Genomic DNA, 17,949 nt, shown 5'->3' with positions numbered 1-17,949 from the left:
TTACCTGATGCCTCTCATCATCCCTTTCACTCACTTTTGTAATGTCAATTTCAGGGTGTTCCATGCCTTGGCTAAAAACCTTACTTTAGGTTCCTGTCCTTTATATTCCTCAACTTCCACTGCCATTTTCTCTTCCCTCCACTTGTTGAGTTTTCTTCCCTTCCTACATTGTTGTCCTTACCTTCTCCGCATGCCCTGTCCACCTTTCACTAATTCCTCTCTCTTTCTGTTAATCTTTTCTTTGTATGGGTGCCATTTTTTGTGTAGCCTAGTGTATTTAAGAAATTACCAACCATAAATTTGATACTCAGATACATTATTCTTACCAACAACTTTAAAATGTTATCTTTTTTTCATGAAACTACTGCACTAGCATTAGCATTAAAACTGTCCCACTCAACCTGAAATGCCCTGTCCCAATTTATCTAACACTGTCACCGTTGAGTGGGACAGGGCTGTAAATCTAATTTTCATAAATATTTGATCCAGTTACATCCTTATTGTAATTAATCTCTAATCTACAGACAGTATAAAGACATTTAAAGCAAATATTTTATTGTTAAATCATAAGTGACTGAATTATCATCCTTATAATTTTATATAGATTTACACTTGCCAGGTGGTTTACCATGAGGTCCCAGGAGTCAACCAATTTGAAAAAGAACTAGGGGACCACTTCTTTGATGTCACACCAATCACAACCTCTGTTTCATATCCAATAGACATTCAACAACAACACAATAACAATTGTTGTGATTGGCTTACAAAATTAACCCTGTATAGTACTCATAAGCTTAAGTGTCCCATTCAACCTGGTGTCCCACTCAACCTGAATTCACCCTATATTTTTGTTTGTTTTCATGGTTTAGAAATTTAGATTTTTTCCTTTCTTTTTGATAGACATTATTTGCTTATTTTATGTATGTTTTTTACGTAATAATAGCGTGTGTCAAGAACTGCTGGAGCATTTCCATCTCATCTCCAGCTGACTGGGATGAGATGGTCATTCGAGGTGATCCACTACAGTGATCACCTCGAATGACCGCTGTGCTTGTTACTACTGTTTATGCTATCCCAAAGTGCACAAAGGCAAATATTAAGCACCATATTTGTTATATATCTCATATCTTTGAAACATAAAACAAACCACAGGAGATATCACGAAAAAGTCTTTATTCTGGGGAATGGTTTCATCGTCAAGTTTTGCTTCCCTTCATAACATTTTACACATTGGAAAGCCACAATAATGATAGTGCATGGGTGTCTTCCTGAGTGAAGAGATTTTGCAGAAGTCAGGGTTGTGGAGGTGATCTCTGCCGGTAGTCTGGAATGTGATGCATGATCCATCCAGCCGGGCCCAAGATAGTCACAGCAAACGCACATATGGCAATGAAAGATTGCTGTAAGAAAGCCCAGGAGAACATAAACATAAATGCTTAATTAATAGACATTATGTTCCTTGGAATAGAATTAAACAACTGCATGAAGGATGATATTTGGTGCACATTTTAAGGCAGTGTATCATAGCTCCCAGACCTCTCCTGTCATCAGCTACAGGTTGAATGGAGAGGATTGAACACCTGTGTCCACAACAGAGGGTCCCCCGATCTCAGTGACTCTGCCGATGATATAACCGCAGCCCCCATTTATATCTACCTACCATGATATTCCCTGTGTCCCTCTGCACTTTGATATTCCCATCCTGAGCCAGGCTTTGCAAAAGCCCCTGTGCATGTCCCCGAGGACAGATCAACAGATTTAAAGTGGTATAAACACCGGCCACTATGTTGCAGTTCCATCATGGGATCCCTTTACAGAGGCCAGAGCTTCACACTGACTTATGGATAAGAAATAAATAAATCATCTCTCCCACTCTGCAGGCCGGGGAACACAGTTTGCTTGAATTCCTCGCATTAGGGGCAAAACAGAGACGTATTAGAGATACTGTCTCCTCAAGACAGACATTGTTGCACTGTTTGTATTATTTGTGTGCCAACATGGTCTCCAAATTTGATTAAGGTTGAGCACCCAATGCTACTGGGAAATATATTACAAGAATCCCTGCTGTTGTAGTAAATTTTGATATAGTCAAACAACCTGGGACATCTGCCCATTCAACTTCTACTAAACAACTACTAACAAAGATATTCAGTCCTACCACTGGTCCAATCTTTTCCTTTGGTGGCTTGCTGTAGATGGTTGACCTGTGATTTTCCTGAATGGCTTTCATCATTGTGGACCGGTTCAATGTGAGTCTTCTAAGGACAGAGAACATCTTTCTGGTCACACAGTCACTCTCCTCTACTGTAGGGAAATGTCTCCTCATGTCTAATATACACAATAGATACTCAGTACTTCCCATCACTGTTCCTGGGAGGAGTTACTTCCGTGGCCCAAAGACACTTATGTAAACATACTGACCAAATTCTCATCAAAATAAGAAATCTGGCCTTGGATGCAGGACTGCAGGTTCAGATTCCTTGAATAGAAAAGAACTCTTGTCACAAAATAGTGATTCTACATTATAATGAACAATTGCAATGTTATTTTAAGCTGGAGCAGTAGAACTTAAGTTAGTTAACATCAATCATTTGAGCCAGTTCTACTTCAGCAAAGTAGTAATACCACAGTGTATAAATACTCTGAAAAACTATGTCACATGTTACAAGTTTTGCATTTAAAATTTTACTAAAGTATCAGCATCAAAATATACATAAAGTACCAAATGTATATGTATTTAGAATATGTACTATTGAATTATAATTATTGATTAACTTGAGTAACTAATAAAACTTTAAAATGATAATGTAACGGTATAAAAAGTACATAATTTTCCTCTCAAATGTACCTTCTTAATTGTTCATGTAAGACATAAGTGTAAACAACTATGGCTTGACTTTGTAGTTACTTATTCAGTGTTACCCCAGTTTTTTGTTATCTTGAATGTATAAAATTTGGTGATTCTGTTTACAGCAAATCTGAAAAATTGACCTTGGCATGCATAAAAGAAAAGTTATATTGTACAGCAGTGCCAAAGAGATTTTGCCCTGCATTAGATGTGTTATGTCGCCCTCAACAGGAGGCCAAAAAAACTTCAAGCCCTGAAGCCCTGAAACCTTTACTAATAAAATAACTTAAAATAATTACCTCTGTAACAATTTATTGTTAAGCTCCACCAAGAAATTCTCACAAAATATTACCTTACAAATATTATACCAATTCAAACAGCCCCCAGCTGCATAGAGTAGGCCTACTTAGGTACTTAGCCTAATAGCAGTTCTATTGAATTCAAATTACAATCGCAATTATAGCCTACTATCAAGATTTGGGCTAGGTCTGTATGATAATCCAGAGGCTCAATATAAGTCCCAATATAAAGTAGCCATGCAGATGCGGGAGGAGCACAACAGCAGGGGAAAAGAGAAAGTGCGGTAGCAGCATAACAGAGGCCGAGTCAGGATTAAACAGGGCTGATGGCTGTTTTCACTTGTTATTTTTTCAAATAAAACAAATCTAATAGGCTAATGTAACAATTAACCTAGTCTATTTAAAAACTCTAACCTATAGCCTACCTACTGTGATTGCCACTGTAGGCCTACTCTTCTCATCTCAGAGGGTGAACAACAGATGTGTGTTTTAATCCAGTCTTGGTTTTATAAGAATTTCTTAAACAAAAATGTGGTCTTTTAAACAGGTAGGCTAAACTGTGAATCATATTCCACAGTCTGTTCATGACAGGACTAAAGTTAAATTAGAATTATTAAATGAATATGGATATGATATTGTAGGCTAGGCTATATAAGCTACATTGCCAAATAAGGTCCTTCAGACTTGGCCTCAGGTGTCTCCAACGACCATAATGACTGCCAGGAGAACTAACTAACCAAGCATGATAACAACCCCACAGAGGTGAAATAACTGGTATTCCCAGCCAGTCAGAACTGAAGAGGCCTCTTGGATGAAAGGTGAAATGTCTTCTACCATGGACAGTTGCCCTTAGTTTTAACCTTCAATGGATACAAGCTAGCCTTCATTGTTTCTCAAAAAGTTGGCTAGGACTTACCATATCAATATCTGGTCTATTAATTAATCAATATTATTTCTTAAGTCCAATTCAGTCAATATTGCCTCTTCACCTCATTTCATACAACATAGGTTGAGGAAGTATTATCTTTTTTGGAATTATTGTGGACAGTAGGCCAAAAAACTAGCGTTTTAATCAAATTCAAGCATGTATAGGCACATGTCCCTACCAATATCCAGCAATAGGTAGGTCTACTGAATTGCCCCCTGCAATCATTTTGGTGAACACAATTAAATATAACCACTGCTGTCAGTGTATTTGGTACACAACTGGTTAACAGATCTTCTTCTCTATAGGAGGCCAATGTGTTTTTAAATTTTGAAAGATTATGTCCTACCCCCTCAAATGCCTCACAGTGGTTTGGTGCGCTGCCTACCTTTTTTAGAGGCTCAGCAACTTTAATTCTAGAGAAAAACTCCCGCTAGGCTATGTTTAATGTCCCCACCAACAGTGACATGAAAAATCCGCCCTTGCATAAATTAGATGGTTTTAACCTTTAACATAACTACATTTTCATGGCCTAAATTCCTGGTATAGCCCATCATGCAGAGACAGACCACATGAAAGAGATAAAAGTTAATGAATAATGTATAAATATGATGTTTCATTGGGGAATGATGTGCATTTTTACATTTAGCCTACATTTACACATTTGGCAGTCCAAAGTAACATACAAGCATCAGTAAAGTAAGATCTACGAGCAACCATATCTTTCTTGTAAGAGCTATGAACGCATACGGCATCGAGGGGATAATTAGGGTATCTAGGGAAAGCAATAATCAAGATGAGCGAATTCTAAGGAGATAGAAGAAGAAGAGAGCCCATAGGAAGTGCATGTTAGGGGTAAAGGTTTAGAGGTTTTATCAAACTATACTTAACTTTCAAACATATTGGCTCACTACCGCGTGTACTCTGATTATGTATCATATAATATATAAGGTAAAACGTAAAGGAAGCTTGATGTATTAACATGTACGTAGCCTACATAACCCCACTGCCACAGACACGCCGCTAGAGGACGCCCGCAAATGTGTTATTGCACAAACCGCTTGGAGTACTGACGGGCCCGTTAACCAGTCCGCGTCCAGCAGTAAGAACCTGTCAAGCTCACGAAAATACAGGAAACTAGGTTATTGTGCTTAAACACTAAAGCCTCGACAGAAGAACGGGGTGTGCTCATCTTATTTAAAATGTCGAATATTTCAAGGATTTTCCATCAGATCTTTGTTGATATTTTTCAAGGTACAGTACTGAACATTTGATTGAAACAACTTTTTATCTGACATATATTTCATTGTACAAATGCACCTTTTTTAAAGTTTCATGGCTTTATTTTGAAAGTTAGAACCGGAAGCGCCGTTTCTTACTCTGGCTAGTTTGTAGCGTTCGATGGGATAGGCCATAACAACCATCCAAGAAGGCGTTGTGCTACTATGGGGAAATACCGAACCGAACCGAGGATAAAAACGGTTTTGGTTTAGTTTTTACTCGAGGTAAATGCTGGAAATTCGCCGGAAAGTCGATGCAAGTGGAAATTATCGCATATTAGCGATCAAATGTGGACGTTGACGTCGAGCCGTGCGTAATGAGCAGAGTTGGAAAAAGAAGGTGTTGAGCTGCATTTTTTCTCTCTCTGCCAGAGACAACTTAGGTCGGAGTACTGCTTAAACTACGAGGCGATACGAAGCAAAATAATGCCCACGAAGCTCTCCACTTTCTGGTAAATATTTTTTGAACGCTCGCTTTTCAACAGTTGCTTCGCATCCTGCTCAAAGTAAATTGCTGTTTCCGAGGGTTAAAGTCAAAGCGACACAGCAGAGGTAGCTTACCCTAGCCTCTTAGGATATGCTACTAATTACAGGGCAGTGGTGAATATGACTCCTCTTGCTAGGCTGTCGCGAAAATTTTGGACACCAACTTACTTCCCATTTTTATCAGCTGAGACAAACAACCCACTTGGTTTTTTGCTCTACAAGCACTTTTAACCAAGGCTTCCGCTGAGCACCGATAGCCCACCAATAGCCCAAAGAGCAACAATAGCTCCGCGTAAACGTAAGGCTAACAAAGCCATTGCAAATGATTGATTTCTTTATGCACAGGTTACTGAAGGGAACATTTATTCACTTATGTGAGGGTAGATCGATAGAAAAGTTTCAGATGAACGTGCATTTTCACTTTGCGGATCAACCTACATGTTGCTGTTTATTGCCTCTGTGTGAGGTAGTTGTTGATAGGTTGTACTGTGGCAACAATGTGGCCTGTCACCTATTGCAATCTATAGCCTACTTGTGGACATAGATTTGTTGGTGTATTAAATTTGTATATTGAGTCCATTTTGCATTTTGTAGGTATCCTTTCTTGTTCACAATACATTATTATTTGCCTAAACAATCCAAATTTTTTATTGATATCCTAAAGGGTTTCTGCAGCAATGTCTATGATATTTGTTGCTGTCTCTGTCTATTTAAGTGTTGAGGAGCCATATGCACACCAATAATCCCGTTATAATCTCACTGAAATTCTGGTTAGACTCAGCATTCTGTACAGCCTTCATCTTAAAGGGTTAAAGACTGTCTTTCTATCTTGTCATTTAGAAAAGGTGTATTCACTGTGCCCTTCAGGAATTAGATTTGACTTTTTACCAGGTTAAGTATTTGTGTCAGTGCTCCAGGGCTCTATAATGACATGTCATTATTGGCGTTACATGCTCAGAAGTCTGTGACTGGCATGAGCTTGCAAGTACTTGCCACAGAGTAACTGAATGAGCCAGATTTTGGCCTGAATTCTGTTTACCCTAGCCAGTTTGATGGAGAACTGGACAAGGAGCATTGACAACTCGCATAAAATAAGCACTTATTGTTTCCTGGGCTGCCATTCATTCTCTGGAGATTGACTGCCAGGCTGTGTTTGTATTGTCATTAGTGTGTGCACACTTAACATTTCTTTATAGAAAAGATGGCCTTGGTCAGTGTTGTTTTTGCAAGCTGACCTAGAGCCTGGCATTCATCTGTTCATTCTTTGTCACTTTAGGGATCATCGTGTTCTTATCCTAAAGGTCTAAAAGAACAGCGTGTGTCAATGCTGATGAGATATTATCTGCAATATCTAGCTTTTTGTTTATGTAGTGTGGCCTCCAGGGCAAAACATTTTAATCAGCTGACAACATAGGCTGCAAAATGCAAAAAATGCAAACCTACGGTTCATATTGTTGGTTGACACAGGCTAATCCAGAGGCTGCCCACCATGAGTCATCATTGTGGAGACTTTTGTTTCCTCTATCTGTCTATGTCATTTCAGCGTGTTGCTGTTTCTAGCCTGTTCTGATTCGTGTAGTTTCCTGTAGCTCTCCTGGCAGAGTCTGTAATCAGTCAAATGGCCTGATTAACTGTTATACTGATTGACCTGACCTGATTGGCAAAAACACTGCAGAGGTAAGCAGTCTGCTTTGCCGCTGAATTATGTCTCTCCAACTATCATTTCACAAAATATGACATCATTATTATTTCAGGGGGAGTCATTTATTTTGTTTTCTTTCCACCTGCGGTCCATATTCCACTTGCACATCTTGCTGTGGGATATGTGCAGACACATCAATACCATGGAGGGCACTCTGGTAGAAAGGTCTGGTTTCTGCTCACTGCAGCATTGCTTATTATGACCCTTTTAGAGCGCCTCTGATTGTATCAAATATCCAAAGAGTCAAACAGTCTATAATTACTGTCTGAAGCAGTATTTTTGTCCAGCTTGGTTAGCAAAGCACATAATGGCCAAGTCTCCCCACAGGTCATTTAACAGCATTTGTGACAGCAAAACTTTTTTATAATATGTTATATCCTCCTAAACTTATTAGAAACTGCAATTATAACAAGAGATTAGTGTACATAATTGGATTGCATTTTTTAACGTAATTTTTCTTTTTTTCTTTGTATGTGAGTCAAGAAGTAATTTATCTATGCATCTTCAGGGGTGAGTGTGACAGGACTTCGTGAGATAATAACATGTCAGAAATGGACCAATAAAAATGCCCTGTTGAAGAAATTATATTGAGGAGCTATGTATTTGACAGCTTTGACACTTAAAGAGCAGCTACTGTATAATTTTAGACAGGAAAGTGTTTGGGGGATTTATTTCAGTGTTTCTACAGTTGCTGCTCTTTCATTCAGGCCTGATTGTGATACTGGCACAGTGATTGCTCCTTCACAGAAGATTAGGGCCTATGTCATTGAGCCTAACAAAGAATACTATCAAAAGGTGGTGATTTCATCATTTCATTCAAATGATTCACAGTGGGACCAATGGAGAACACATTTGTGCCATTTGAGCAAAGCAATTTGTGTGTGTTTATATTCATAAACTCTTATACAGTTACCAGAAAGGCAAGAAACAAAAACGTCTCAATCATCTGCTACACTGCCTGCCCAAGTAATACTTCACATCACTTTTGATTGTTGAAGCCTTGTCATGGCGTGGAAGCTTCATTGCCCCTGTCACTTTGATTCAAAATGTTGACTGTGTGTGTTTTGCTAGCAGAGCCCTGGTAAAGGGTGACGACCTGTAAGAACCTGCATTGAAAGAATAAGAACATGCTGCCGAAGTTTGGGGTCGCTGACAGGAAAGGAAACCCAGATACCTACCGCTTGCCTTTTCTCTAGCCATGATGAGGAAATACACATAAATCATTGAAGTGCCTTGTCTGTCATTTGAATAATACATCGGCCCTATTCTTGTGCCAAGCATTTTTGCATGGTAGTGTTCTATGTTAGGCTGGGCTTCTTTCTTTTAATCCGCCGCAAGTGGCTGGTTTAAATATAATAAAATTATCCAAATGACCAAGGCAAGGTGATCAGTTTGAAAGTGTGTGTGTGTATAGAGAGATAGATGGGGGGGCAGGGAGTGTCTCCCGTCACCTCTCATTAGGGATGTATAGTCCAGCCCAGCCGGCGTCTGCCCCCCCCCCCCCGTCTGTGACACTGCCCTCCCTTGCTCCCAGTCTGAGCACAATGGAGCAGCACACTGTTTGGTTCTAAACTGCGGAAAAGTGTCTTAATGTTCGACACCAGAGAGATTATGGCAGAGACTCTTCTTATTGAACGGTGTGAGTCAGGTCTCAAGGTAACAGCTGTCCTAAATTATGCTTTTAGAATTCTGCACTGCAGCTGAAGTTAAATTTGGTTCACTCGTTTGAATGAGTTAAAGCCACGAGTCTGCCTAGCTGGGAGTCAACGTATTGTTCAATTGATGCGTTGGTTGCTATGTTTTTTCTGTCTCTGCTGTGCTCCTTTGAGGACAACCCCCCCCCCCCCCACACACACACACACACACACACACACACACACACACACACACACACACCTTCCTTTGTAAACAAGACAGTATATATCTCAAGGGCTTCCTCCTCACTCCTACATATTCAAATTAAATTTCTAATTTTGTCCAAATTAATTCCTTATGAAGATGGGGCTTATTTAAAGCAGTCTAATGAAATAATAAAGATCATCCAACAGTTTTATTAGAGTGCTCCACTGTGACTGCTTGGTGAGTATTTTTGTGTGTGGAGTAAGAGGCCGTGGTTTTCCATTGAACCCATGGGATACTGTGGAGTGCTGCTCTACAGGGGGAGACACAATGATTTATTAGTATGGTAGGCAGGAAAAACTAGCAGGCTGAGATAAAATGGATCTCCCATCAAACTCCACTTCTCCATCTGGTTTCACATTGAAGACAGAGGAAATGTGTTTATATACATGTGACTGTTTTTATATTGAGTTATTTAAAGGTCCAGAGCAATGACAATTACTTTTCAAAGTCTCTTAATAATGTTTATAAAAGGGCAGAGCAGAGTTACCCAAGATGTAGCCTAAGTGCCATGGAAAATTGAGAAGCTGTCCCTCTGGTTTGGAAAATAATTAAAATAATTTTGATCTCCAATCAACTTGCTCTTAGAAATAAAGCCAGATATACTCAGATTGTAATTAATAGCCTGATGGCTTGAAAGTATGCTTAATTAATGAGGTGGCCTGTTTTCTGTTAGATCGTAGCCAGAGACAGTACAAAGAAAGAGAGCAGGAAAGTCACAGAGCGCCTTCACTGGTGCCAGTGAAGCTATTTGCAGTTGGATGAAGCAAGAGGTTAAGCATGCTTCAACCAACTCACAAGGAATGGGGAGGGTCTGGTGCTGTCAGAGTATGTATGAGGAGAGACTCAGAGATAAAATCCAAAGTATACTGGATTAAGGCAACAAACTTTTAAATGACAAGTCGCCAGGGAAAGCTATTTGCAGTAGCTCACCTCTGTCGCACAGCGTTTTCTGACCGAACCATATAAATTAGCAACCGCCTAAATAATGCTATCTCTTGTCCTGTAGAATTTGCATCACATTTGGTATGTGTTATATGAATAAAATCCTTTTTATCAAGACATTTTGACTTCATGGCAGGAAAAGTGCAGGTGTTACTAATAACATTAATCATGGCCCTTTTGTATTCAAGTGTCCAAGTAAACCGTGACAGTGAGCCAGCATGCACAATTACCAAGACCCTGAAACTGAAGTAGCTATAATTAATTAATTGATTTTCTTATTTGCACATGTGCTATTCCTACTGTTAAAATGCCTTCAGAAACTGTTAATGGACAAAATAACCAGATGGGAATGTCCGGTTTTGGCTTATTAATGAAATACCTGACAAATCAAATGTTGCCCCATTAACGTAAAAATCAAATATTCCGATAAAGCTGTCCTGTTCATTGTAACGTCACCCACAATGGCCTAATACAAACAGAGGTTGAATGACGGTAGGCACGTTTTTGTCATCTCACAGTTTAAATCGTCATATTGCCCTTCTCTATGTGACAGAATGCACTAAGATTGCATTCACACATGACATTTCCCATCAACACCACTGTTAAACTCTGAAAATAGTTTCACTGAACAATAACAAGTCATCACAGCTGCGATACAGTGCTTAGTCTGACTGTACTGACATAAACTGAATAGAGATCCAAAGTTTGAAAACTATCTTAGAGATGCTTCAGTAATAATTAAAGAATATAATAAGCTGCTTGGCTCTAATTGGTATGACCATGGTAAATGAATTGTCACTAAAAATGCAGTATAATTATACACTGCATAGATGTATACACACTCAACTGTGGAAGAACATCCAAATGATTCATTAGACTACAAATGTTTAAACTACTAAAGGCTGAGTGGGTTGTGCCTCTGTCTGAAAATCACCGTACATCTACATTAGATTTGTTGTTGACTGACAGTCAGTGTTTCCTGAGGGCTGAGCAGAGGAAGTCTCTGTTAACCTTAAGTCACTATTGAAAATTAGAGTCAAAAGCCTGAACACACACGCAAACACACACATTTCTGATGAGTGCTGTCACTCAACAGCAATGATTCATGATTGCTCTGAAATCAATGTGGCTGAAACAGTGTGACAGATAGTAATGGATGTCCCTCTGTTCAGCTTCCTTAACATTGATGCCCCCTGGCCATTCATTATCTTTGACAGAGTCCAAACAGTCCAAACTCATCATGTTGTAATCCTTGTGAGATATTAGTCAGCAACATTTTTAAAAGGCATTCACTCTTTCATCTTCTTTCCTCCAGGCATGGCAGGCTGCGCCTGGGGCTTTGAGGACGCTCCAGAGGATCCGTGCCTGACCCACAACCGAGGATCGACAGGAATACGTTGTCTGAGCAGAATGACTCAGCAAGAGGGGGGACCCCCAAATAGCAAGTGAAGAAAAGTGAGGATGGGTGCCAATGGATCCAGCTATCCACACTCATGCTCCCCACGCATAGGGGGAAATGCACAAGCACAGCAAACTTTTATAGGTATGTATTTTTCTGTGGTTTAATTAAGAACGATCAGTAGCACAGTTCACACAAAGTCAGCTCTGATAGGTGATGATTCTGTATGTTCAGTTAGCAAATGAGACAATATAATTTAGATGAATTAAACATGATTTCCCCACTCTTTTCTGAACTGAAGTGGTAAAACTGTATTCCTCATCCCATTTTGGCATTATGCACCACTGCTACACATGCACAATGGGGGTCTACCATGGCCAAACTCACACTTTAGATTAGATTAAGTGGCTTCCATGATAACTAATGGTGCAAGAGGTGAATTCTGTTTGTGCATGAGAGCTCTTGAGCTGGGCCATTAACTCATACAATTGACACAAATGCATTAAAAAGCAATGCCTCAGCTTTACTCTGCCATATAGACAGAGAAGTATTATGAGAGGCAGATATGCAAAGAAGCTTGTGTCCAATGTGGGCAGTTAACCATAATCACATTAAGTATTTGCTATGAGAGTTTAAAAGTTTTTTTTTTTTTAAAAAGGTAGGGGCAACTTTATTTATCCCAGAGGGGAAATTTCAGTCTCACAACAGCAGCGATATGTAGGGAATGCTAAATGAATACATAATACATAATGACAAGATAAGGAATACAATAAAAAAAAAAAAATAGAAATATGTAAACATATATTAAAAACAGTGCCTAAAACAGTCTTGCTCTTCTTACCTCTGTTGTTACTATGTGCTTATGGTATGATGTGATTATGATAAGGCTGCTGGCTATCAGACAGAATGAGAGCTAATCTGGTGTCATGATTTTTGTCCCTGTGACCAGCTGTAGGCTGCTTGTTAGACTGTCACATTTTCTACTGAATGCCATGACAGCTACAGTCTGCAACATTTTGCTTTTCCAATTTCAGCAATGCTGATGTTATTGTCAGAGAACATTGTTGTACTATAGTTGGCACATTTCTGTCTTATCTGTTACTTTGTGTCTGCATGCGCTGAAAAGAGTGTGACATACAGGTTGCATTAGTTTGCATGTGTATACACATGAGGTCACTGTATTGCTTATTTTTAAGTAGCATTTTTGATTGGTTGGTTAGAGATCACTCTTATAAGCCATGTTAGGTGACTTATTTGTTTTTTTTATTTGACTTTTTACTTGAGTTTTTTAGACTTTTTGTGAAAAGTGAAAGTTTTGTAAGGAGCCAAATAATAATATAAATAAAGAGACCTCTGAGGTTTACTCTGAGCTCTGTATGGTGCATGGTTGAGTTGGCCTGAGCCACAGATGATTCACAGTGTTAGAATGATTACTATTTGGGTCAAACTAATGGATGCTTAGAGAAGGGCAGGCAGAGAGGATCTCCTTGGCAGAGGCTTCCTCTGACGTTCGAGTCCTGTCTCTCAAGCCAAAGAAAACTGCTATTTAGTGTAATTGATTGGGCCCATGTATACGAATGGACTGGAGTTCATTGAGAAGTACAAAGCAGGACAAAGTCCTCCATGAGCTAATTGGTTCTTAGTCTGTCTAAACCAAACAAAATAAAGGGATTCTGTTTTTTTCCGCTGTTGAACTCGATCCAAATGCTTTGGTAGCTGGGTCAGGGGTAGTGTGTGCTTGGCCTGACTTGGAGCTGGCCACACCACAGGGGTGCTAGAGGCAGATTGTGTTTCTAGCAGTCTGGCCTCAAGAGTGACCTAGTGTTTGGGTTTGGAAATGAATGTCTCACCATAACACCATTTTTTTATTTTAAATTATTTTTGAGTCAGTTTTGCCTTTATTTGACAGCCAGTAGAGAGAGACAGGACTCATGGGGAGAAGGGGAAAACTTCCACAGTTATTTTATCAATGAGAAGAGGTTTCCTACTTTATATCCAGCATATGTTATGATTTTTGTTTGTTTAAACACGTTCCTATGAAGCTAACCTGCATTGTGTGTTCATTCCAGGAACGTCATCCTACTCCCAGCAGGGATATGGCTGGGAGTCTAAGCTATACAGCCTGGAGCATGGCCATGAGCGGCCCACAGACAGGAAGAAGAAGAGTCTTGGCCTGGCGACACTCAAACGGAGGTTCATCAAAAGGAGGAAGTCGAGCCGCTCAGCAGATCATGCGCGGCAGATGCGGGAGCTTTTGTCAGGGTGGGACGTCCGTGACACAAACGCCCTTGTGGAGGAATATGAGGGCACAGCAGCCCTCAAGGAGCTGAGCTTCCAGGCCAGCCTGGCACGTGCTGAGGCACCCAGCTTGCAGCGGAATCTGGCTGCCCTCTACCAGCATAAATACTGCACGGATGTGGACCTCATCTTCCAAGGTACTTGCTTCCCAGCTCACCGGGCAATCCTGGCTGCCCGCTGCCCCTTTTTCAAGACTCTGCTGTCCTCATCCCCTGGCTATGGAGCAGAGGTTCTAATGGATATTGAGACAGCTGGCATTGATGTGCCCATGTTCTCTGCCCTACTTCACTACCTGTACACTGGGGAGTTTGGGGTGGGCGGAGCGGAGGATACCAGGCTGCAGAACGTGGATGTGCTTGTGCAACTCAGTGAGGAGTTTGGTACGCCCAACTCCCTGGAGGCTGATATGAAGGGCTTGTTTGACTACATGTGTTACTACGACGCTCTGCTCAGCTTCTCCTCAGACTCTGAGATGATAGAGAACTGTAATGAGCGAGGGGCTGTGGCTGCAGCACCATCAGGGGGCTCAGGAGGCAATGGGTGCCCCGGAACCCCAGATGAGGACCTTAGGGCTCATAAAGCTATCCTCTCAGCACGTTCTCCTTTCTTCAGGAACCTTTTGCAGAGGCGCATTCGCACAGGAGAGGAAATGACTGAGCGCACATTGCAGACACCCACCCGCATAGTTCTGGATGAGTCCATCATCCCACGGAAATATGTGCAGGTTATTCTCCATTGCATGTACACAGATGTGGTGGAGCTCGGGCTGGTGCTGCGGGGCAGTCCCTCAGCAGGCAGCCTTGGCGAGGTGCAAGCACTGGTGTCTGGGGGCCGTGGAGCCAGCACACGCACCGAGGAGGCCATGGAGCTGTACCACATCGCTCTGTTTTTGGAATTTAGTATGCTTGCTCAAGGTAAGCCATAATCGCACATTAACAACACACATGCACACAAATCAGTAGTACATGACGAAAAGAGAGATGTTCTCTTCTAGATATCTATGGGGTGTATATATATATATATATATCTATATATATATATATATCTATATATATAGATATATATATATATATATCCATACTTAGCGGTGCATCATTATAGCTTCGCAATATGACCGTAAATCTATATGAAGACATACTATCAGATTGACCTTTAACCATAAAAGGGATTTTTTTTTTTTTTTTTTTCAGTGCATATATTCTTCTCTCATACTGGCTTTAAATAATATTATATCTTCAGATAAGTACGACGGAGTATTAGGGCCACATTGAGGAGTAAAAAAAAAGAGATTATGAGAACTCTATTGGACTTGTGCGTTGGGTTTGAAACGCCATTTCACAGATATTTCCTGAGCTGACTGGTGGCTGTATGTGTGAAGCAGACGTCGATCGCCACAATACGCTTACCTTACTACATGTGTCTTTCTGTTGTGCATTTTTTCTATCTGTCAAAGCAGCAGATGGCCCGACAATTTCACCCACCAACAAGTTACTCGGTGGCTAATTTCATTCTCTGTGTGATACTAAAGTTTCTGTAGTGTCAGCTTCTGTCAAGCTTAATGCCATTATACAACAACAAGTTGTAATGTGCGAAGTTGATGCTTCCTCTGCAGACTGGTTTACTCTCGCGTGTCATGTGAGTGTAATCGTAGCCTTTGTGATTAGAAAATCCCGTTTCATCATATCGCGATAAAATCGCATATGCAATTAATCATTCAGCCCTAATACCAACTGTTATAATGTAGTTAAATAGCCTTCACCATGAATTCCAATGTTAATTTCTCCGTCTGGACTGTCAGAATTAGTGCTGGCTTTTTGTGAATTAATGTCTTGCAAGATATTGGCCTACTTTAATATTCACCCTTTCCTTAAAACTACATTGTGCGTGTTGGCATATGTGCAATATGGCTGTGCAGATCAGGCTATTGTTAAACAGCTTGGTTGACTATGATGGTGTGCGAGCTGCCCGTGACAGATAGATATAGGCTGGAGGGTTTGTTTGTGTCTCCAGGAGCAGACAGCTTACGTTCTGATACATGCAGCACATCTGAGCTTCTGTCAACAGCTCGTCACAGATCTATCATTACTCAGATGACACTGTCTGTGACTTGCAGCAGTATGCTGGTTTCACGGTATACCGTGATATGCCATCTACATTTGCTTATCTGCTGTATTATATATTTAATTCTACCTTATTAGTGTTCTTATAATATATATATGAAGCTTTGTGTCTTCCTGTGCAGAATATTATAATTAAGTGAGTGTTCAACCAAAAAACTATAATAAACATTGTGTTACCGTGATATTTTGTGATACTGTTATCATACTGTGAAAATCTAATACCGTTGCAACCCTAAAGTCTTGACAGAATGACCCCAGTAACATGTCAAAGGTTACAACCATGGTTTGACATGAGGCAGTCATTTTATCACTCTAACCTCCTCTAACACTGTCCACTTTGAACACACACCAAACAAAACTCCTCTTCATCCTTTGCAATATGCAATACTTGAAGCAGTCTATGCATTTGGCCTGCCTGCATTGACTGTGTGGATCCAGAGAGGTTGTATGACTTAACAGCAGTGTTTCCCACATTTAGACTTTACTTGCCCATATTAACGGCTGCCCAGGTATAAATGGTGACCCATTTTAGCATTTTGCAGAGAAACACAGAGAGAGATGTTCTCTGTTATAAGATATTTCCCAAGCAAGGAGAGGTAAAGCAACAGTGAACACACCAGTGCAGATGTCATTCGTTAGCTACCACATTGGTTTCGTTTTGATAGGCTATGTCATTGACAAGCCTTCTCCACATGCAGAGCACCTGCTGCTGGAAACGGAATCGTGGGTGGAAAAATCCAGAAGACGAGTTCTGTGTCTTTTCAGCGACTTTATACAGAAAAACATACTGCTGGGTAAAGTCAGCAGACCAGACATGTTCAGTTATCATATCCTATATCCATCTTATCTTTCATAAAGCCACAATGATGCAAATTAGTTTGTCAATATTGAAATGGTGGTATGAGATGACGATTTAAGCACACTTTCATAATTTCACTGCCTAAAGCTGTGTAATGAAATCAAAACAGTGTATTTTCAGTTTAAGTTACAATGATTTCAGCATATTCAAAATGCACTCAGTATACTTTGTTGTAACTCAAAACACTTCAGTGAAGCTGTCTTACAGTAAAAGCCCTCCAGTGACACCTCCTTGCCTTATGCCTTGCTTTCATCAATTCTCTGTGGCTTTTACTGTGAAGCAGCTGCAGACACACAACATCCTCAGAGGTGTTTTAGCCTCTGTGTTTGCTGTGCTAACACATGGATATATAAAACTTCCAAACTTGAATTCACTGTAAATGTATAGATTCACCAGTAAGCCGATATTGCAGCCCTTTACAAGGTATTTTTGTGTAAACTCACACTCCAGTATTGATACTAATTTAGTATATGGTACAATCTCAAGGGTGGGATGTTTGTCTATTGAAGCTTGAAAATGAAAAAAAAAAAAAAAAAGCTGTCCAAAGGGGAAGCTGTGCGAACGACATACAGTAAGACATTTCTGCAATACAATGCACCTATAAAAGTAAACATGCTTGTAGAAAATCTTTCAAAAGCACAGGATTAGTTATGGGCAGCTGTTTAATTTTGAAGGGCAATGGAGCAATCACTTTTTTAAGACTGTGCAGTGATCCATATAGCACTGTACACAAAACACCATACACAGCTGGTTAGAAATCCACCTCCCATCCTCATCTTAGTGTTTCTTTCCACCTACACGAACCTACTACGGGGTCACTTGGCAGTTAAGCCGATGAGCAGGCAAATGGTGTCATCCCCACACAACATCACGTCCTCTTCCTTCCCCT

The 17,949-nt window shown here is 40.3% G+C and overlaps 1 protein-coding gene across 1 annotated transcript in view; it reads left to right on the top strand.

The window, feature by feature from the left end:
- The first annotated feature begins 5,458 nt into the window (after positions 1–5,458).
- The window catches only part of LOC119910184 (BTB/POZ domain-containing protein 7-like), a 24,905-nt gene continuing 12,414 nt past the window's right edge, over positions 5,459–17,949 (top strand). Inside the window, 3 exon segments of the mRNA XM_038728626.1 lie at positions 5,459–5,804; positions 11,700–11,927; positions 13,853–14,995. Coding sequence (XP_038584554.1) covers positions 11,846–11,927; positions 13,853–14,995 — 1,225 coding nt within the window. The 5' untranslated portion in view covers positions 5,459–5,804; positions 11,700–11,845.

Source organism: Micropterus salmoides, unplaced genomic scaffold (genome assembly GCF_014851395.1).
Source record: "Micropterus salmoides isolate LMB-PRFRI ecotype aquatic unplaced genomic scaffold, ASM1485139v1 Ms_hic_scaffold_19, whole genome shotgun sequence".
Taxonomy (NCBI): Eukaryota; Metazoa; Chordata; class Actinopteri; order Centrarchiformes; family Centrarchidae; genus Micropterus; species Micropterus salmoides.
This window is presented reverse-complemented; position numbering and strand designations above follow the sequence as displayed.